Consider the following 20,315-nt stretch of genomic DNA (forward strand, 5'->3'; position numbering starts at 1 on the left):
TGCTGCAGGCTGCACCCCCCCAGCTCCCTCAGCCTCTCCTCACAGGGCTGTGCTCCAGGCCCCTCCCCAGCCTTGCTGCCCTTCTCTCAACACCTTCCAGCACCTCAACATCCCTCTTGAATTGAGAAGCCCAGAGCTGGACACAGCACTCCAGGGCTGGCCTGAGCAGTGCTGAGCACAAGGGCAGAAGAACCTCCCTTGTCCTGCTGCCCACACTGCTCCTGAGCCAGCCCAGGATGCCAGTGGTTCTGCTGCCCACCTGGGCACTGCTGCCTCCTCTGCAGCTCCTCTCTCCTATCACCCCCAGGTCCCTTTTTTCCTGGCTGTTCTCCATCCACTCTGTCCCCAGCCTGTAGCACTGCTTGAGGTTGTTGTGCCCAAAGTGCAGAACCCTGCACTTGGCCTTGTTCAGTCTCATCCCATTGGCCTCTGCCCACCCATCCAGCCTGTGCAGGTCCCTCTGCAGGGCTCTCCTACCTTCCAACAGCTCCACAGCTGCTCCTAGCTTGGTGTCATCTGCAAACTTACTGATGTTGGACTCAATCTCCTGGTCCAGATCATCAATAAAGACACTGAACAAGACCAGGCCCAGCACTGAACCCTGGGGAACACCACTAGCATCCAGTCAAGGCAGGGTCACCTGAAGGTGGGTCACAGAGGAACAATGCCCAGGTGGCTTTGGAACGTCTCCAGAGATGGAGACTTCACCACCTCCCTGGACAGCCTGCTCCAGGGCTGCAGCACCCATAAAGAAACTCCTTCTCATAGTTAGATGGAGCTTCTTGTGCTCCAGTTTGTGTCTGCTACCCCTTGTCTTGACACCAGGCACCACTGAAAGAAGCATGGTCCCATCCTTCCCATACCCACCCTTGAAGTGTTGATAAGATCTCCCTCAGGCTGCTCTTTTCCAGACTGAAAAGTCCCAGTTCTCTCAGCATTTCCTCATCACAGAGCAGTTCCAGTCCCCTCAGCATCTTTGCAGCTCTCTCCTGCACCTCCCCAGCAGGTCCCTGTCTCTCTTGAACTGGGCAGCCCAAAACTGGACACAGTATTCCAGATGTGGCCTCAGAGGGGCAGAGGGACAGGGGAACCTCCCTCAACCTGCTGCCCACACATGCAGCCCAGGATGCCATTGGCCTTCTTGGCCACAAAGCCACATAGCTGGCTCATGGTCATCCTGTTGTCCACCAGCATTCCAAGATCCCTTTCTCCAGAGCCACTCTCCAAGAGATCCATCCCCACACTGTACTAATCCAGTACAGGACAGAGCACTGCTCCTCAATAAATTCTACTGTCTAACAGAGGCATCTCTGAACTGAATTCCACCTGAAACAGGCTCCAGAGCATAAATAAGACTTCACCTCATGCCAGGGAGGTTTCTTCAGTCAGTTTTACTTGGCCCAGTGCTACAAGCCACACATTTCACTTCAGGCTGGTGCCATCTCTGCAGCTTAAAGTACTGTTCAAGTTGACTGTCAGAAACTCAAGGCTAGACACAATCTGAATCTGGTGATACCCCAACAGCCTCATCTCTCAAAGCAGCAAGAGCTATTCAGAGATAAACCCACTGGGATAAGAACAAAGAGGCAATGAGGGGAAAGTAGTCCAATTTTATCCCATGATGCCCTCAGCCACAGCAGCTCATCCGCATGACATGACACTTACCCCAACTGCAGCAGCACTCTCGGGCTTCAGATGCTCTGTGCACACTAAATGCCTAAACACTGGAAACAAGTGCTCAGAGGCCAATATTTACCCCAACCTCATCTCAGGATTCTTACTGAATATTTCACTGTGCTTATCACCTCTACTCAAACTGACTAGCAATGGTGAGGAGCTTGAATTCTGACAGTCTGAATTCCGAGAAGGGGTCTCAGTTGATGACAAACTCCTTGGGAGCCAGCAATGGTTGCTGGCAGCCCAAAATGCAGCCAAGGGCCAGGCTGCATGCAAAGCAGGGAGAGGCAGCTGCAGACAGTAATGAGCTCTGCCCTCAGCCTCCTCTTCTGTTGCAGGCTGCACCCCCCCAGCTCCCTCACCCTCTCCTCACAGGGCTGTGCTCCAGGCCCCTCCCCAGCCTTGCTGCCCTTCTCTCAACACCTTCCAGCACCTCAACATCTCTCTTGACTTGAGGAGCCCAGAGCTGGACACAGCACTCAGTTGTGGCCTGAGCAGTGCTGAGCACAGGGGCACAAGAACCTCCCTTGTCCTGCTGCCCACACTGCTCCTGATACTGCACCTGACACCACCTCCATGGGCAGCCTGTTCCAGTCTTTGACAACCATTTTCAGCAAATAATTTTCTTCCAATACCCAACCTAAACCTTTCCCGGTGCAACCTGAGGCCATTTCCTCATGGAATCAATCAGGTCGGAAGAGAGCTCCAAGCTCAGCCAGCCCAACCTAGCACCCAGCCCTGCCCAATCAACCAGACCACACTAAGTGCTTCATCCAGGCTTGGCTTCAACACCTCCAGCCACAGCCACTCCACCACCTCTCTGGGCAGCCCATTCCAATGCCAATCACTCTCTCTGCCAACAACTTCCTCTTAACATCCAGCCTGAACCTGCCCTGGCACAACTTGAGGCTGTGTACCTTCATTCTGTTGCTGCTTGCCTGGCAGCAGAGCCCAACCCCACCTGGCTACAGCCTCCCTTCAGGTAGCTGTAGGCAGCAATGAGCTCTGCCCTGAACCTTGTAGGGAGAAGAGACCCACCAAGCTCCAACCTCTTTAGAGAGCACCGCAGCGAGCCAGGAGATCTCTCCTCATCCTCCTTTCCCGAACTAAACCCCCACCCAGTTCCCCTCAACTGCTTCTCATGCAAGCTGTGGGGCAGGAGAGGAAGCAGAGGAGCTACAGAGTGCGGGGAGCCGGAGGCAAAGGCAGAGCAGAGTATCACAGTATCACAGCATCACAGTACTATCAGGATTGGAAGAGACCTCACAGATCATCAAGTCCAACCCTTTACCACAGAGCTCAAGGCCAGACCATGGCACCAAGTGCCACGTCCAGTCCTGCCTTGAACAGCTCCAGGGACGGCGACTCCACCACCTCCCCGGGCAGCCCATTCCAGTGTCCAATGACTCTCTCAGGGAAGAACTTTCTCCTCACCTCCAGCCTAAATCTCCCCTGGCACAGCCTGAGGCTGTGTCCTCTCGTTCTGGTGCTGGCCACCTGAGAGAAGAGAGCAACCTCCTCCTGGCCACAACCACCCCTCAGGTAGTTGTAGACAGCAATAAGGTCTCCCCTGAGCCTCCTCTTCTCCAGGCTAACCAATCCCAGCTCCCTCAGCCTCTCCTCGTAGGGCTGTGCTCAAGGCCTCTCCCCAGCCTCGTCGCCCTTCTCTGGACACGCTCAAGCATCTCAATGTCCCTCCTAAACTGGGGGGCCCAGAACTGAACACAGCACTCAAGGTGTGGTCTAACCAGTGCAGAGTACAGGGGCAGAATGACCTCCCTGCTCCTGCTGACCACACCATTCCTGATGCAGGCCAGGATGCCACTGGCTCTCTTGGCCACCTGGGCACACTGCTGGCTCATCTTCAGGTGGGTATCAATCAGCACCCCCAGATCCCTCTCTGTCTGGCTGCTCTCAGCCACTCCGACCCCAGCCTGTATCTCTGCATGGGGTTGCTGTGGCCAAAGTGCAGCACCCTGCACTTGGAGCTATTGAACCCCATCCCATTGGACTCTGCCCATCTGTCCAGGCGGTCAAGGTCCTGCTGCAGAGCCCTTCTGCCCTCCAACCCAGCCACATCTGCCCCCAGCTTAGTGTCATCTGCACACTTGCTGCTGACTGACTCCATGCCCTCATCCAGAGCATCCATGAAGATGTTAAAGAGACTCACGTTGCCCATGTACTCGGAGAGCAGGTCCTGCAGGGCCTGCCGCACGGCGTTGCACTCGGCCACGATGCGCTCCCGCCGGTCGTCGCGCGTGCAGGACGAGTCGGCCATCAGCGCCGCCCCGCTGATGATGCTCTCCAGCCGCTCCTCCAGGGAAGGCCGAAAGCGCTCCTCGCTGAAGGTGGAGGGGTCCACGATGATTTGCTTCTGCCCAAAGGGAAGGTTTAGAAACACAAAAAAGCAGTCAGGCAAAGGTGAGCTGCTGCTTGGGTCTGCGCAGCTGCCAGCGCCGCGTCCGTGGAGCCGCCCGCTGGGGCTCGGCCGCGCACCGAGGCGCCAAGTGTTGGCAGGCAGCTGTGCTGGGAGGACAGGCTAGGAGAGTTGGGGCTCTTCAGTCAAGGAGACTTTGTAGTGGCCTTCCAGTATCTGAAGGGGGCTTGCAGGAAGGCTGGAGAGGGATGACTGATAAGGTCTTGCAATGACGGGACGAGGGGTAATGGGTTTGAACTGAAGAGGGGGGATTCAGACCAGATGTTAGGAGGAAGTTCTTTACAGTGAGGGTGGTGAGACACTGGAACAGATTGCCCATAGAACCACAGAATCAAGCAGGCTGGAAGAGAGCTCCAAGCTCAGCCAGCCCAACCTAGCACCCAGCCCTATCCACTCAACCAGACCATGGCACTAAGTGCTCCAGCCAGGATTGGCTTCAACACCTCCAGCCACAGCGACTCCACCACCTCCCTGGGCAGCCCATTCCAATGCCAATCACTCTCTCTGACAACAACTTCCTCCTAACATCCAGCCTATACTTCCCCTGGCACAGCTTGAGACTGTGTCCCCTTGTTCTATTACTGGTTGTCTGAGAGAAGAGACCAACCCCACCTGGCTACAGCCTCCCTTCAGGTAGCTGGCTGCTGCCTCCCTGGAGGTGTTTAGGGCCAGGTTGGATGAGGCCTTGAGCAACCTGCTCTAGTAGGAGGTGTCCCTGCCTATGGCAGGGGGTTGGAGCTGGTTGATCCCTAAGGTCCCTTCCAACCTAGACCATTCTATGATTCTATTTTTGTGGGTGGCTGTATAAAAATGAATCATAGAATGAAGCAGGTTAGAAGAGAGCTCCAAGCTCAGCCAGTCCAACCTAGCACCCAGCCTTAGACAATCAACCAGACCATGGCACTAAGTGCCCCAGCCGGGCTTGGCTTCAACACCTCCAGGCACAGCCACTCCACCACCTCCCTGGGCAGCCCATTCCAATGCCAATCACTCTCTCTGACAACAACTTCCTCCTAACATCCAGCCTCAACCTGCCCTGGCACACCTTGAGACTGTGTCCCCTCGTTGTGTTGCTGGCTGCCTGAGAGAAGAGACCTACCCCCACCTGGCTACAGCCTCCCTTGACTCCCAAGGCTCCCCTGCAGATGACACTGTAAGTCATTTCTTGTGCTGCTCTGACAGCTGAACACAGCTTGGCCAGAGGAAAGCCTCATTACATGAATGGCAAAAATCAAATGTGCCAGCACCAATGAGGCTCAAAGTAGAGAACTCTTCTTAACTACATGTCAATCCAGCCAGGGCCTTACTAGTTAACTTGTCAGAGGGAATTAGCCTATCAGGAGCAAAAAGATAACAAGGAAAGCAAAGGGCCAGAATTAGTACACTGTTCTCTTGTATTTACCTGCAGAAGGGTGGAGAGAAGGAAGGCTGAATAAAGTAGGACAAGAATGTTCTCCAAACTGAGCCAAGCACCAACACAGACCTTTCCAACAGCACAAAAATTCATTTCTTTGGGGCAGAAAACTGTCACAGGCTTCTCTTGACAGAGTGTTAGTAACCACAGGTCATACTGAGAGGCTTAAGGCTGCAAGAGCAGTGCTGATGGATCAGCTTTTCAAAAGGCCAATGCCACCACCCACAGAAGGTCACCAGGAAGCAGCAGTGTCAGATTTATCACCTTCTGAGTACTTGCAGGCCATTTATTTAAACAGGTTTGCAGTTTATTAAGGAAAAAGAACCAACACAGATTCATAGAAAGAGTTGGGAGGGACCTTAAAGATCACTCAGTTCCAACCTCCCCCATCATGGCCAGGGACACCTCCCACTTGCTCAAGACTTTATCCATCCTGACCTTGAACACCTCCAGGGAGGGAACATCCACAACCTCCCTGGGCAACCTGTACCAGTGTCTCCCTGCCCTCACTGGAAGGAGTTTCTTCCTCATCTCCAGTTTCAATCTCCCCTCTTTCAGCTCAAAACCATTACCCTACAACCTATCACAACAGGCTCTTTGTAAAATGTCACTCTCCAGCTCTCTTGCAGGCCCCTTTCAGGTACTGGAAGGCTGCTCTGAGGCCTCCCCAGAGCCTTCTTTGAGCTGCAGTGATCACAGAATGACAGCAGGCTACAAGTCTAGAGCTGTGCCATCAACCCCAGAGATAAGGATTACCTTGTTATCTCCTGCTAGCCATTTAATATTTTGCCACAGCAGCAAAAGCAGTGGAGCACTTGGGGGCAGGTGTGTGTGTGCACAGCCTTTATTACAAGGGTGCAATAACACTCAAACATCAGCAGGAAATGAAGTGCAGGGATAACATCTGCCAAGAACCTGAAGACATTTGTTTTGTCAGTCTCCTCTGGCAGGAAGGAGATGACAAAGCTATCACACACGAGGCACTGTGGCTGGCCTGCTCAACAGGCTCTGCTGCTATGAGACAGCCTCACAAAGCACAGCTGAAAACTCAAAAGCTGCATCTGAACTGCAAGGCTCAAAAGAAAAAGGCTCTGCAGTCATATTAGAAACTTCATCTGCAAGCCAAAGCCATCCATCAGAAAGCACAGTAAATGGTTTGAGCTAGATTAGCCACTCTGTGAACCTGAACTAATTGCTGCTTCAGTTCTCAGTAGCCCAGCCAGTCCTTCAGGCTGTGTGCTGGGACAGGACCTGCCCTTCCCTCCCACACACCCCTGTTCAAACCTGCCATCCCTTGGCTGCTAACCCCAGCCACATTCTGAAGGCTTACGTAGCTGAACGTGCAACTGAGGAGATTTAAAGAGCAGGCTTGAAACTGAAATCATAGCACAGAGATCAAGACAACCACAACACCCTCTTGCTATCCAAGAGATCACACTGAAGGGCTTCACACAGGGCACAGCAAGGACTCAAATCTTTATCCTACCAAAAGAAACATGCCAGAGAAAGTAATGTAGAGAAGGAAACAGGAGAAGAGTAACAAAATTATCAGAGGGATAGAACAAGAGCCACAAAAATGACCCAAAGGAAGCCCTCTGCTGTAAGACCAGGCCAAGAGAGCTAAGGTTGTTCAGTCTGGAGAAGAAAAGGCTCTGGGGAGACCTTCTGGGAGCTTTTCAGGGCTTAAAGAGCCTCCTAAGGAGGATGGGGGCAGACATTTGAGCAGAGCTTGATGTGATGGGTTTAAGCTGAGCAAGGCCTGATTTGGATCAGTTAGAAGGAAGAAATTTGTTGTGCTGAGGGTGATGAGACCCTGGCCCAAGTTGCCCAGACAGATGGTAGATGTCCCATTCCTGGAACCACTCCAGGTCAGATTTTTGGGACTATGAATCACAGAATCAACCAGATTGGAAGAGACCTCCAAGATCATCCAACCCAACCTAGCACCCAGCCCTGGCCAGTCAACCAGACCCTGGCACTAAGTGCCCCAGCCAGCCTTGGCTTCAACACCTCCAGGCACAGCCACTCCACCACCTCCCTGGGCAGCCCATTCCAATGCCAATCACTCTCTCTGACAACAACTTCCTCCTAACAGCCAGCTTGAACCTGCCCTGGCACAGCTTGAGGCTGTGTCCCCTTCTTCTGTTGCTGGCTGCCTGGCAGCAGAGCCCAACCCCACCTGGTCACTGCCTCTCCTGCAGGCAGCTGCAGACAGCGATGAAGTCTGCCCTGAGGCTCCTCTGCTGCAGGCTGCACACCCCCAGCTCCCTCAGCCTCTCCTCACAGGGCTGTGCTCCAGGCCCCTCCCCAGCCTTGCTGCCTTTCTCTCTTGGACACATTCCAGCATCTCAACATCTCTCTTGAACTGAGTAGCCCAGAATTGGACACAGCAGTCAAGGTGTGGCACAACCAGTGCTGACTATGAGCAGCCTGTTGTAGCTGAACACATGGCTGCTGACTGTAGGAGGGCTGGACTAGGTGGCCTTGGATGGTCCTTTCCAACCCAAACCATTCCACAAATCCCTGGCAAAGCCAAAAGCATTCAGCATCTTTCTGAGCAGTGGCTTTGCAACACTAAAGTTTCAGAGGTAAGTTAGCAGCAAGGTGTTTAAAATGCAGAGGCTGAATCAGTGGTAGACAGAGGATGCTGGCTTCAAAAGGGAAGTGTTCTCAGTAAAAATGCATGGCTCTCCTCAGCACCCTCCTGAATACCAGATCAGGAGTATGACAGAGCAGTCCAACACCAAAATGACTTCGCTCCCAAAGACCATATTAAGCTCCTCGCTTTGTGTTTCACTCAATAGGTAGTTTGGGCAATTCCAAATACATGATTCACTTTTAAGAAGTCATTTCTGTCACCTACAAGAGCACATTACATCAATATATTACGAAATAATCCATTTCAAATAAACCCAGGCCTTACATCTACTGGAGCAGAAGGGTAGCTGCTGTTTCAGAGCTGGTCTGACAGCCTTCAGTCTTCTAGAATCACCCATGTAACTCTCTGTATTCCATCAATCCTAGCCTGGAAAAAGGCTTGTGAAGAAATAAAAGCCTGTTTTACCTGGGGCTTGCTGTGTGAGACCCCACCTGGAGGACTGCAGCCAGTTCTGGAGCCCCCATTACAAGAAGGATGTGGAGATGCTGGAGCGTGTCCACAGAAGGGCCATGAAGATGCTGAGAGGGCTGCAGCAGCTCTGCTGTGAGCACAGACTGAAAGAGTTGGGGCTGTGCAGGCTGGAGCAGAGGAGGCTCCCAGGTGACCTTCTTGTGGCCTTCCAGCATCTGAAGGGGGCTACAAAAATGCTGGGGAAGGACTTTTGAGGCTGTGAGGAAGTGGCAGGAGTGGGGGGAATGGAGCAAAGGTGCAGGTGGGGAGAGTGAGGCTGGAGGTGAGGAGGAAGTTGTTGAGCAGGAGAGTGGTGAGAGGCTGGAATGGGTTGCCCAAGGAGATGGTTGAGGCCCCATGGCTGGAGGTGTTTGAGGCCAGGCTGGCTGAGGCTGTGTGCAGCCTGCTCTAGGGTAGGGTGTCCCTGGGCATGGTAGGGGGGTTGGCACTGGCTGCTCCCTGTGGTCTCTTCCAACCCTGATTGATTCTATGATTCTATTGCAGCAGGAAATGATCTTTCAGGGCAGTATAAACAAAAGCTGTTGTAAATCAGGTGAACAAACACACAGCAGGAGTTAGCACTGCTTTTTGGTTTCAGAGTTCCAAACTTACATCAAAGTTGTTCAGAGCATAAGCCAGCTCTCCACCTCCACCCTGCTGCTGGGCAGCATCATCGGATGCGGTGGCTTGCGCCGCGTTGGAGATGCCTGTGACTGCCTGCTGGAGCTGTTTGTAGATCAGGTCCCTGTTGGCTTTGTAAGCAGCTACATCAGGGTGCTGCAGACAGGCCTGGGATGCTGTGTAGAGAATGGGGACATTCTTCTGCAGGATTCCTCTGGCTGCTGCCATCTGATCACGGTGACCCACATCTTTCAATTCCTGGGAGGAAAAGTAAAGCAGAAAAACCATTGGAGGACTCCCCCCACACTACCCACACATCCCCCCACACTATCCACACATCCCCCCACACTATCCACACATCACCTCCATCTTCTTTACTCTGCTCTAATCTTCTGATGGAGAATGTCTCCTAGTAAGGGCTCAATTGATTTCATGGATTGGATTGGAAGGGACATTAAAGCTCATCTACTTCCAACCTCGCCAGCCGTGGCCAGGAACACCTTCCACTAGCTCATGTTCCTCAACACCTCACCCATCCTGGCTTTGAACAGCTCTGGGGAGGGGGCAGAGATCTTCCCTGTTCTGGACCCTCTCCACAGGGAGAGTGCCCTCCTCCACAGTGAAGGGCAACAAGGATGCTGAGGGGACTGGAGCACTGCCTGATGAGGAGAGGCTGAGGGCCCTGGGGCTGCTTAGTCTGGAGAAGAGAAGACTGAGAAGGGATTGAATCAATGTTTATAAACATCTGAGGGCTGGAGGTCAGGAGGAGTGGGACAGGCTCTGCTCACTGCTCCCTGGGATAGGACAAGGAGCAGTGGATGGAAGCTGCAGCACAAGAGGTTCCAGTACAACACAAGGGGGAACTTCTTGTCTGGAAGGGTCACAGAGCACTGGAACAGGTTCCCCAGAGAGGTTAGGGAGTCTCTTTCTCTGGAGTCTTTCCAGGCCTATCTGGATGTGTTCCTCTGTGATCTGTGCTAGATTGTGTCGTCCTGCTCTGGCAGGGGGGTTGAACTGAATGATCTCCTTGGGTCCCTTCCAATCCCTAATACCCTGTGACCAACACACAACAGCTCCATAAAGACAAAACCCTCTGAAGAAGTACTGTAGGGTGACTGAATGATCTCTGGAAGTCCCTTCCAACCCCTAGCATTCTGTGTTTCACAATCTGAAGCTGGATTTCAGCTCCTCTCTAACAGTTGGTAGCAACAGTAAAAGATCAGCAGACAACACAAGCTGTAAGCACACATTTTCCTCCCCACTCCCTGCAATTCCTATTTCACTCAAAAAAACCCACCCAAACCAAACAACCCCCAACTAAAACCACACCTAAACCAAGGAAAAAAATACCCCCAAACCAAACAACAAACCAGAAAGAAACCTAAACCCTCAAACCAGAACACCCTGCACTTTCAGCTAGCTTAAGAACAGAGTTAATCCATCAAGTAAGAGGCTTCCTCTGCACTCCTGTCTTGCACTTGCACGTGAGAAGCAAGATCATCTTTCATTTCAACTCCAAGCTTCACAAGCAGAATGTTTGCTTTAATCACACCTAGAAACTCAGATCTCTAGAGGAATGTAAACTGCAGCACTTAATTTTAGAGGAGCAAATACCTCACCTCATTCAGCTTTTGTGTTCATCTCTAACGAGAGGAAATTCATCCAGTGACTAACTACCACTAATTGAAGATGAGAACAAAGTGCACACATCTTTTCCCAAACAGCACCATTTTGGAATAGAAACACTGGGATTAGATAAAGCTTCTGAGCCCAGCATGAGCCACAAGGTTAGAAAAGGAAGAATGAACACAGGTTATTAGCTGGGTCATTGTTTTGAAGTTACCTCTTCAAGAGAGCTGAAAGAATTGGGGCTGTTCAGCCTGGAGAAGAGAAGGCTCCAGGGAGACATTAGAGCTACATTTCATTATCTGAAGGGGGCCACAGGAAGCCTGGGGAGTGACTGTTTAGAAGGGTCTGTAGTGATGGGATAAGGAGCAGTGGTTTGAAGCTGGAGCAAGGCAGGTTTAGGTTGGACATCAGGAGAAAGTGCTGCACAGTAACGGTGGTGAGACACTAGGACAGGTTGCCCAGAGATGTGGTTGAGGCTTTGTCCCTGCAGACAATCAAGATCAGAATTGATGTGGCCCTGTGCAGCCTGATCTAGTTGGAGTTATCCCAGCTGACTGCAGGAGAGTTGGACAAGATGACCTTTGAGGCTCCCTTGCAAGGCGCTGCACTCTGTGAATCTGTGATGAGAAGGAAGCAGAGGCCTGCCTCAACGAGAGGAGGCAGAAAACTACTCTGACAGGCTCTTTAAAATGAATGGGTAATGTGTGACCTCTGTAAGATACATACTAAGCAGGGAGGGCACTGCAAGCAGCCTTACAGATGTACAGATTTAGTACAAGCACTTCCCAAAGCCTGGCACAATCCATCACAAAGCAGTTTAAGAACATTTATTGCACTGCCATCGCAACCCTACTCCCATTTGCTGCAATCAGATTGGAGATATAGAACCAACTGGCAATCCATTTCAGACTGGACTCAGGTTGTTTTCAAAGCTGAGTGTGTGTGTGTGGGGGGGAAAAAAGCAGTGTCAGAGGGGCAGAAGCAGTTTTAGTTGGTACAAACAGCAGAACAAACTGAAATTGCCTTAGAGGAATTATGGTGTTTCTGATAAGTGGGGCTGCCCACACCTCTCCTTTCTTCTGAGCACAGCAATGAGTCACAGCAGTGCTGTTGAACAACACAAATTTCACAGGCAATTTAAGGCTGAGCACAAGCTATGCAAACACAGAACACACACAACAAACAGCAGTGTAAAGCCCTTCCCCAAAGGGCAAGTGCAAGGCTACCCAGCAGCAGCCTTCGCTCCCCGGCAAAGAGCTGTGATTTTGTGCCCAGCCACAACTCCAACATCTTCATTAACATCCTGGAGGAAAGCACAGAGTGGACCCTCAGCTGGTTTGTTGGTGATGCCAAACTGGGAGGAGTGGCTGATACCCCATCAGGTTGTCAGGCCTGAAGAGTTGGGCAGGGGGAACCTCATGAAGTTCAACCAGGGTAAGAGTAGGGTCCTGCACCTGGGAAGGACTAACCCCCTGCAGCAGTACATGTGAAGGGTGACCTTCTGGAAAGGAGCTCCATGGAGAAGCACCTGGGAGTGCCAGTGGACAGCAAGGTTGCCATGGGTCAGCAATGTGCCCTTGTGGACTAGAAAGCCAAAAAGGATTCTGGGATGCATTAAGAAGAATGCAACCAGCAAGAGAGACAGGAAACTACTGGGCAGAATCTAGTGGAGGTTATAAAGACATGGAAGGGCCTGGAGAGTTCTCTGTGAGAGGGGAAGTCTGAGAGCCCTGGGGCTGTTGAGCCTGGAGAAGAGCAACCTGAGAGGAGATCTCATCAATACTTATTAATATCAAAGGACAGAGGACAACAGGATGGGGCCAGACTCCTCTCAGTACTACCCAAAGACAGAACAAAGGGAAGTGGCACAAACTGGAAGCCACCTGAACAGAAGGAAAAAGTTCTTTGTGAGGGTGCTTCAGGCCTGGAGCAGGCTGCCCAGAGAGGCTGTGGAGTCTCCTTCTTTGCAGAGATTCCAACCCCCCCTGAACATTGCTATCCTGGGCAAGCTGCTGTAGGTGCCCTTGTTTTAGTCAGGTGACATTCTTGTGGCCTTCCAGGATCTGAAGTGGGCTACAAAAAAGCTGGGAAAGGACTTCTCAGGCTCTCAGAGAGTGACAGGACTGGGGGGAATGGAGCAAAGCTGGAGGTGGGGAGAGTCAGCCTGGCTGTGAGGGGGAAGTTCCTCATCATGAGAGTGGTGAGAGCCTGGAATGGGTTGCCCAGGGACGTGGTTGAAGCCCCGTCCCTGGAGGTGTTTAAGGCCAGGCTGCTCTAGGGTAGGGTGTCCCTGGGCATGGCAGGGGGGTTGGGACTGGCTGATGCTTGTGGTCTGTTCCAACCCTGACTGATTCTATGACTCTGACTCCCTGTTTAAATGGATGTGCTCAGTGGGGTCTAGTGGTGAGTGTGCAAGGCACCAAGTCACAGCTCTATTTTCCTTCCTTACCAACACTGGCACTGCTTCCAAATGGGAAGCACGAGGCTCAGGAAGCAGCATTTCATTAAGGTACTACAGCATTAACATAAACAAATGCTCCTAGAACAAATTGAGCCAGAAGCAGCACACCACAGCTGAGCTGGATTGCTGCTTCCTAGGCAAGCTCAAATTTCCTCAACACAGCCCCGTGCTAAAGAGCACTCAGGGGTAAAGTCTTAGCAGCAAGGGCTGCTGTCCAAGAGCAGCAAGGTTGCCTTGGTTGCTTATTTTAGGAAAGAAAAGAAGAAAACACAGAAGACAGAGCTGCCATCACTGTACCTGTTGTCTTTTGGCTGCCATGATGTTAAGCTTGTCCACTTCTGGTTTGAGGGCTTTGTACTGGATCCCCAAATCCTGCTCTGTGCCAGCATTCCTCAGTTTCAGGATACCTTCTTCCACCTAAAAGGAACAAATTAGTCACAGGTTTTTCCAAGTAACACAGGCCATGGGTCAGGAAGGCAGCCCAAATGTACTCCATCACAGACAAAAAGCAGTGTTTTGGAGAGACACTTCAATGGTTAACAGTGCTCAAGCTATTCCTTTCCTAATCACCAGCTACTAGAATTAGCCAGGTTGGAAGAGAGCTCCAAGCTCATCCAGTCCAACCTAGCACCCAGCCCTGGCCAAGCAACCAGACCATGGCACTAAGTGCCCCAGCCAGGCTTGGCTTCAACATCTCCAGGCACGGCCACTCCACCACCTCCCTGGGCAGCCCATTCCAATGCCAATCACTCTCTCTGCCAGGAACTTCCTCCAGCCTAGACCTGCCCTGGCACAACTTGAGGCTGTGTCCCCTTCTTCTGTTGCTGGTTGCCTGGCAGAAGAGACCAACCCCACCTGGCTACAACTTCCCTTCAAGTAGTTGTAGACAGCAATCAGGTCCTCTGAGCCTCCTCTAGGCTAGAGACAAGCTAGCTTGATAAGGTAGGAAGGAGTCCAGGGCCCTGGCAGAGCTGTGGCAGTGGCAAAAGAACACAAGCAGAATCACACAGGATGTTAGGGGCTGGAAGTAACCTCTGGAAATCCTCGAGTCCAACCCCACTGCCAGAGCAGGAACATGGAATTTAGCTCAGGTCACACAGGAACGCATCCAGACTGGGCTGGAAAGTCTCCAGAGAAGGAGACTCCACAACCTCTCTGGGGAGCCTGTTCCAGTCCTCAAAGCCCTGCCATGAAAGTGGGCCCAGCATCAAATCTCATTGCATTCCAAATTCTGTACCAACCACCCACACTCCCTCCTAGCCGTGGGAAGAGAACACTTCCTCAAATGTGCCACACTCCTTTTATTTAGTCTACCAGAGCTACTCATCCCTAGGAGCTACAAGGAAGTGCTGCTTATAAGAAAGCCAAAGTATTTCAGATGTAAAAGAAAATAAAGTCTACTTATTACCCAGAGTTGTGAGCATTTAGTTTCAATACTAAAAGCTCCAAATGAAGGGCCACAGCACGCCCAAAGCTGCTGATCAGGAGAGTGAAAGCGGGACAAAGCTCCACTGTGCTCCTGTTCACAGCATGTCAGGGGCTGGAAGGGACCTGCAAAGCTCATCCAGTCCAACCTCACTGCCACAGCAGGCTCTCCTATACCAGATCACACAGGAACACATCCAGGTGGGTTTTGAATATCTCCAGAGAGGGAGACTGCACAACCCTCCCCAGGCAGCCTGTTCCAGGGTTCTGTCAGCCTCACAGGTTAAAAAATTCCTCCTCATGTTTCCATGGAACTTCCTCTGACTCAGCTTCCACCCTTGTCCTGGCACTGGCATCGCCCAGCAGAGCCTGGCTCCAGCCTCCTGGCACTCACCCTGCACATCTTTATCAACATTGATGAGGTCACCTCTCAGGCTCCTCTTCTCCAAGCTGCACAGCCCCAGTTCCCTCAGGCTCTCCTCATAACAGAGATGCAGGCAAGAGAGCCAATGGCATCCTGGCCTGGCCCAGGAGCAGTGTGGCCAGTAGGATGAGGAAGGTTCTTCTGCCCCTGTACTCAACACATGTCAGGCCACACCTTGAGTGCTGTGTCCAGTTCTGGGCTCCTCAATTCAAGAGAGATGTTGAGGTGCTGAAAGGTGTCCAGAGAAGAGCAGCAAGGCTGGGGAGGGGCCTGGAGCACAGCCCTGTGAGGAGAGGCTGAGGGAGCTACGGGGGTGCAGCCTGCAGCAGAGGAGGCTCAGGAGTGACCTCACTGCTGTCTACAACTACCTGCAGGGAGGCTGTAGCCAGGTGGGGTTGGGCTCTGCTGCCAGGCAAGCAGCAACAGAACAAGGGGACACAGCCTCAAGTTGTGCCAGGGGAAGTATAGGCTGGATCTTAGGAAGAAGTTGTTGTCAGAGAGAGTGATTGGCATTGGAATGGGCTGCCCAGGGAGGTGGTGGAGTCACCATGCCTGGAGATGTTCAAGAGCAGACTGGATGAGGCACTTAGTGCCATGGTCTGGTTGATTGTCTAGGGCTGGGTGCTAGGTTGGGCTGGCTGAGCTTGGAGCTCTCTTCCAACCTGCTTGATTCTATGATCATCTTTGTGGCTCTGTGGTGGACTCCCTCAAGCTGGACTTCTATGCCCTTCTTGAACTGAGGTGCCCAGAACTGGACACAACACTCCAGAAGCAGCCTCACCAGGGCAGGGCAGGGCAGAGCAGCAGAGGAGGAAAACCTCTCTCTACCTACTAACCGCAGCCCTTCTCAACCCACCCCAGAACGACATCAGCCTTCCTGGGCGCCAGCTGAGCTCGCTGTTGCTCACAGCACAAGCCCAGAGAGCCTCACTCACCACTTTGAGCTGGACGAGCAGCTTGTAGACGTCTGCCATGTCGGCCAGGATCAGCAGGCGTGTGACGGCCGAGAGCAGGGCGCGGGCGGCGCGCACCATGGTGCCGCGCTTCACCGAGGAGCAGGGGTCGTCGGCAAACTCCCCCGAGGCGCTCTTCATCAGGTCACCTGTGCAGGGCAGAAGTGGGCTGGCATCAACACCACGCAGCATTCCTTCAGGAGCTGCTGGGATCCCTAGGGGAGCTGAGGCAGGGCTGGAGAAGACGATCGGAAGGGTTGAGGCAGCTCTGCTATGAGGATAGGCGGAGAGAGGTGGGGGGCTGCAGCCTGGAGGAGATCTTGGAGTGGCCTTGCAGGGTCTGAAGGGGGCTACAGGAAGGCTGGAGAGGGAATACTGACAAGGTCATGGAATGACAGTGTGAGAAGAAACGGGTTTAAAGTGGCAGAGGGGAGATTGAAACTGGATGTTAGGAAGAAGTTCTTTGCAGTGAGGGTGGTGAGACACTGGCACAGGTTGCCCAGGGAGCTTGTGGAGCACAGAGAGTGAGGGTAGTGAGACACTGGCACAGGTTGAGGGTGGTGAGACACTGGCACAGGTTGCCCAGGGAGGTTGTGGAGCACAGAGAGTGAGGCTGGTGAGACACTGGCACCGGTTGCCCAGGGAGGTTGTGGAGCACAGAGAGTGAGGGTGGTGAGACACTGGCACAGGTTGCCCAGGGAGCTTGTGGAGCACAGAGAGTGAGGCTGGTGAGACACTGGCACAGGTTGCCCAGGGAGGTTATGGAGCACAGAGAGCGAGGGTAGTGAGACACTGGCACAGGTTGCCCAGGGAGGTTGTGGAGCAGAGAGAATGAGGGGGGTGAGACACTGGCACAGGTTGCCCAGGGAGGTTATGGAGCACAGAGAGCGAGGGTAGTGAGACACTGGCACAGGTTGCCCAGGGAGGTTGTGGAGCACAGAGAATGAGGGGGGTGAGACACTGGCACAGGTTGCCCAGGGAGGTTATGGAGCACAGAGAGTGAGGGTAGTGAGACACTGGCACAGGTTGCCCAGGGAGGTTGTGGAGCAGAGAGAATGAGGGTGGTGAGACACTGGCACAGGTTGCCCAGAAAGGTTGTGGAGCAGAGAAAGTGAGGCTGGTGAGACACTGGCACAGGTTGCCCAGGGAAGTTGTGGAGCACAGAGAGTGAGGGTAGTGAGACACTGGCACAGGTTGCCCAGGGAGGTTGTGGAGCACAGAGAGTGAGGGTGGTGAGACACTGGCATAGGTTGCCCAGGAAAGTTGTGGAGCACAGAGAGTGAGGGGGGTGAGACACTGGCACAGGTTGCCCAGGGAGGTTGTGGTGTAATGGCCACAGTGGTGTTAGGTTGATGGTTGGAGTCAATGATTGGAAAAGACCTCTGTGAGGGAGGAAGCATTGAGAAATGCTGCTTTGGGTCCTATTTGAGCTCACACAGAAGCCAACTGTACTCAGCATCCCCAGAAGCACAGGCAGGAGGTGGAGGGAGGGGATTCTGTCCCTCTGCTGCATTATGCTGAGACCCCATCTGCAGTGCCAGGCCAAGTTCTGGAGCCCCTCAACAGAATGAGGACATGGAGCATTTAGGGCAGGCCGAGGAGAGGGTCACAAAGGTGGAGGTTGTGGATGCTTCCTCCCTGGAGGTGTTTAAGACCAGGCTGGATGAGGCCTTGAGCAACCTGCTCTAGTGGGAGGTGTCCCTGCCTATGGCAGGAGGTTGGAGCTGGATGATCCTTGAGGTGCCTTCCAACCTAGACCATTCTGTGACCAAAGAGCTGCAGCACCTCTCCTCTGAAACCAGGCTGAAAGAGGGATCTGCTCAACCTGTGGTAGAGGCTCCAGGAAGACCTTATCTCAGCCTTTCAGTATTTAAAGGATACCTACAGGAGAGCTGGAGAGGCACTTCTGATAAAGGCATGGAGTGACAGAATGAAGAGTAATGGCTTCAGACTGGAAGAAGCTGGATTGAGATTAGATATTAGGGAGACATTCTTCCCCACGAGGGTGGTGGGGCACTGGAACAGACTGCCCAGAGAAGCTGTAGGGGCTCCAAGCCTGGAAGTGTTCAACAAAGGCAGGTTGGATGTGGCCTTGAGAAAGGTGCTCTAGTGGGAGGTGCCCCTGCCATGGCAGGGGGGATTGAACCAAATATTTAAGGTCCCTTCCAAGCCAAAACATTCTATGATTCTACTTCAAATTGCACAGGTGTTTTATTGTGCTGGAACCACAGCACAGTCTCAAGTTGTGCCAGGGAAAGTCTAGGCTGGATGTTAGGAGGAAGTTCTTCCCAGAGAGAGTGATTGGCATTGGAATGGGCTGCCCAGGGAGGTGGAGGCACCATCCTTGGAGGTGTTCAAGAAAGGACTGGATAAGGCACTTGGTGCCTTGGTCTGGTTGACTGGATAGGGCTGGGTGCTAGGTTGGACTGGATGATCTTGGAAGTCTCTTCCATCCTGGTTGATTCTATGATTCTAACCCCCCAAAGAGCTGAATTCAGCCTGCAGGACTGCAGGCATTTCACAAGCCAGAGTGCTTCTGAGGCACAGGCAAAAGCTTTGAGTTGTGTATGTGTAGGAGTTAAGCAGAGAGCAGCACAAAGTCCTGCAAGCATTCGAGCAGAGGCCCCAGCTCCTGGGAGTGCAAACCACCTCAGGGCACTGTCCTGGCTGGATGTGCCCTGGTTTGCATTCAGAGCCAGGCAGCGCTCCCTTAAAACGCTCCAGCGTTTGTTTCATAGCCCCTGGGCCTGCAGCTGCTGCAGGAGGAGAGAATTTGGGCTTCAGACAGTAACAATGCAATTGGTTAACTGTGAAAAGCAAAAGGCCACTTTACACAGCTAGAGAAATCCCTCCAGGAGGCATAAAAGCAAGGTCTGTGGAGAGGCAGAGGAGTCAGTTTTGGATTGTGCTCTCACTTGGTGGAGCAATGTTTTGCTTCCTGTAGCACAGCTCCCACACAGCAGCAAGTTTGGGAATCCACATTATTATTCTTGGACCTCTTTGCAGTTCAGAAACATCTGGTGAGCAGCTAGGATTTAGTGCAGAAAACCTTAAGCACTCAAAGCTAAAGACCTGTGGGCAGCTAGAGACAAGCAGAGTGTGGGTGAGCTGTGTCATAGCTAAGGGCTGTGTCAGGGGCTTCCCAAACCTGCATGGACAAGTGACCACAAGGCCAAATAGCAGACCAAAACCAGCATTTCTCATCTGAGACAAGAACCTCTGACAGTGCTTTACAAGTCCAAGCTGACAAGAGACTCCATGGAGCTTACTACCAAAAGGGGCTGGGTGAGATCCACACTGCAATCTCATCCTTCCAAGGGCTCCCTGCTCCCGTGGTGTACCCTCAGGATGGGAAGGGCTTCACTTGCATTAGAATGACTACTTAAACTACTCCAGACTACCTACAACTGGAGAGCCTGGGGTTAACCATGCACATCCTTACCATTAAGCAATTAATATGTGGCCCTAGAAGAGTTTCCAGCCCCCAAGCACTCTCCACCTTCATAGCTAAATACAGCCCAAACACAGCTGCCAGCCTGTCCAAGCAGCTACAGCAAGAACTCAAGCTTTATTCCACTCCTCCCTCCCATGCAACACCCTTCCATCATCTTAAATAATACAACCAAGAGTGGCACACAACATTTTAAGTTTAAAAAGATATGCTGCTTCAGTGCTGTGAGAGATGGAAAAAGCTTCTGCTATAAATACCAACCCAAAGCTATCCCTGGCCCAGCCTTTGGAGGAGCACAACTCTCCATTTCATCAAGTGTTAAAGAGCCCCCAGGATTTCCAGATGGGTGGAAGATGATGCATCTCCAGTGATGAAAAACTGCAACCAGCCATGAGATTAGAGAGCTCTTTTCTGTGTTCCTTCTGGAACAAGCTAATTGCAGGGTAATTCACATCAGCACCACAGGTACGACATTGATTTAAGCTCAGGATTTAAGGACAGATGCCAGAAACAAAAATCATTGCAATTATTTCCTCTCTTATTTACATCTAGGTAAAATTCTCACTTTCCCAACTAGCCAAGACAAAAGGATGTTGTTTTCATGTATTTCCCCACCTAAAACAACTTAGAGGTGGCCACTCAGAGGAGGCTCAGGGCAGAGCTCATCGCTGTCTGCAACTACCTGAAGGGAGGTTGTAGCCAGGTGGGGTTGGG

General features: G+C 52.4%; 1 protein-coding gene across 1 annotated transcript in view; it reads right to left on the minus strand.

The window, feature by feature from the left end:
* CTNNA1 (catenin alpha 1) overlaps positions 1–20,315 on the minus strand; it is a 208,911-nt gene that overhangs the window by 143,826 nt on the left and 44,770 nt on the right. Inside the window, exons 4-7 of the mRNA XM_064161488.1 lie at positions 16,133–16,299; positions 13,646–13,765; positions 9,250–9,516; positions 3,848–4,051 (exon numbers count right to left, since the gene is read on the minus strand). Of these exons, the coding sequence (XP_064017558.1) occupies positions 3,848–4,051; positions 9,250–9,516; positions 13,646–13,765; positions 16,133–16,299 (758 nt within the window). The remainder of the gene's footprint in view (positions 1–3,847; positions 4,052–9,249; positions 9,517–13,645; positions 13,766–16,132; positions 16,300–20,315) is intronic.

The sequence above is a fragment of the Pogoniulus pusillus genome, chromosome 22, assembly GCF_015220805.1.
Source record: "Pogoniulus pusillus isolate bPogPus1 chromosome 22, bPogPus1.pri, whole genome shotgun sequence".
Classification (NCBI taxonomy): Eukaryota; Metazoa; Chordata; class Aves; order Piciformes; family Lybiidae; genus Pogoniulus; species Pogoniulus pusillus.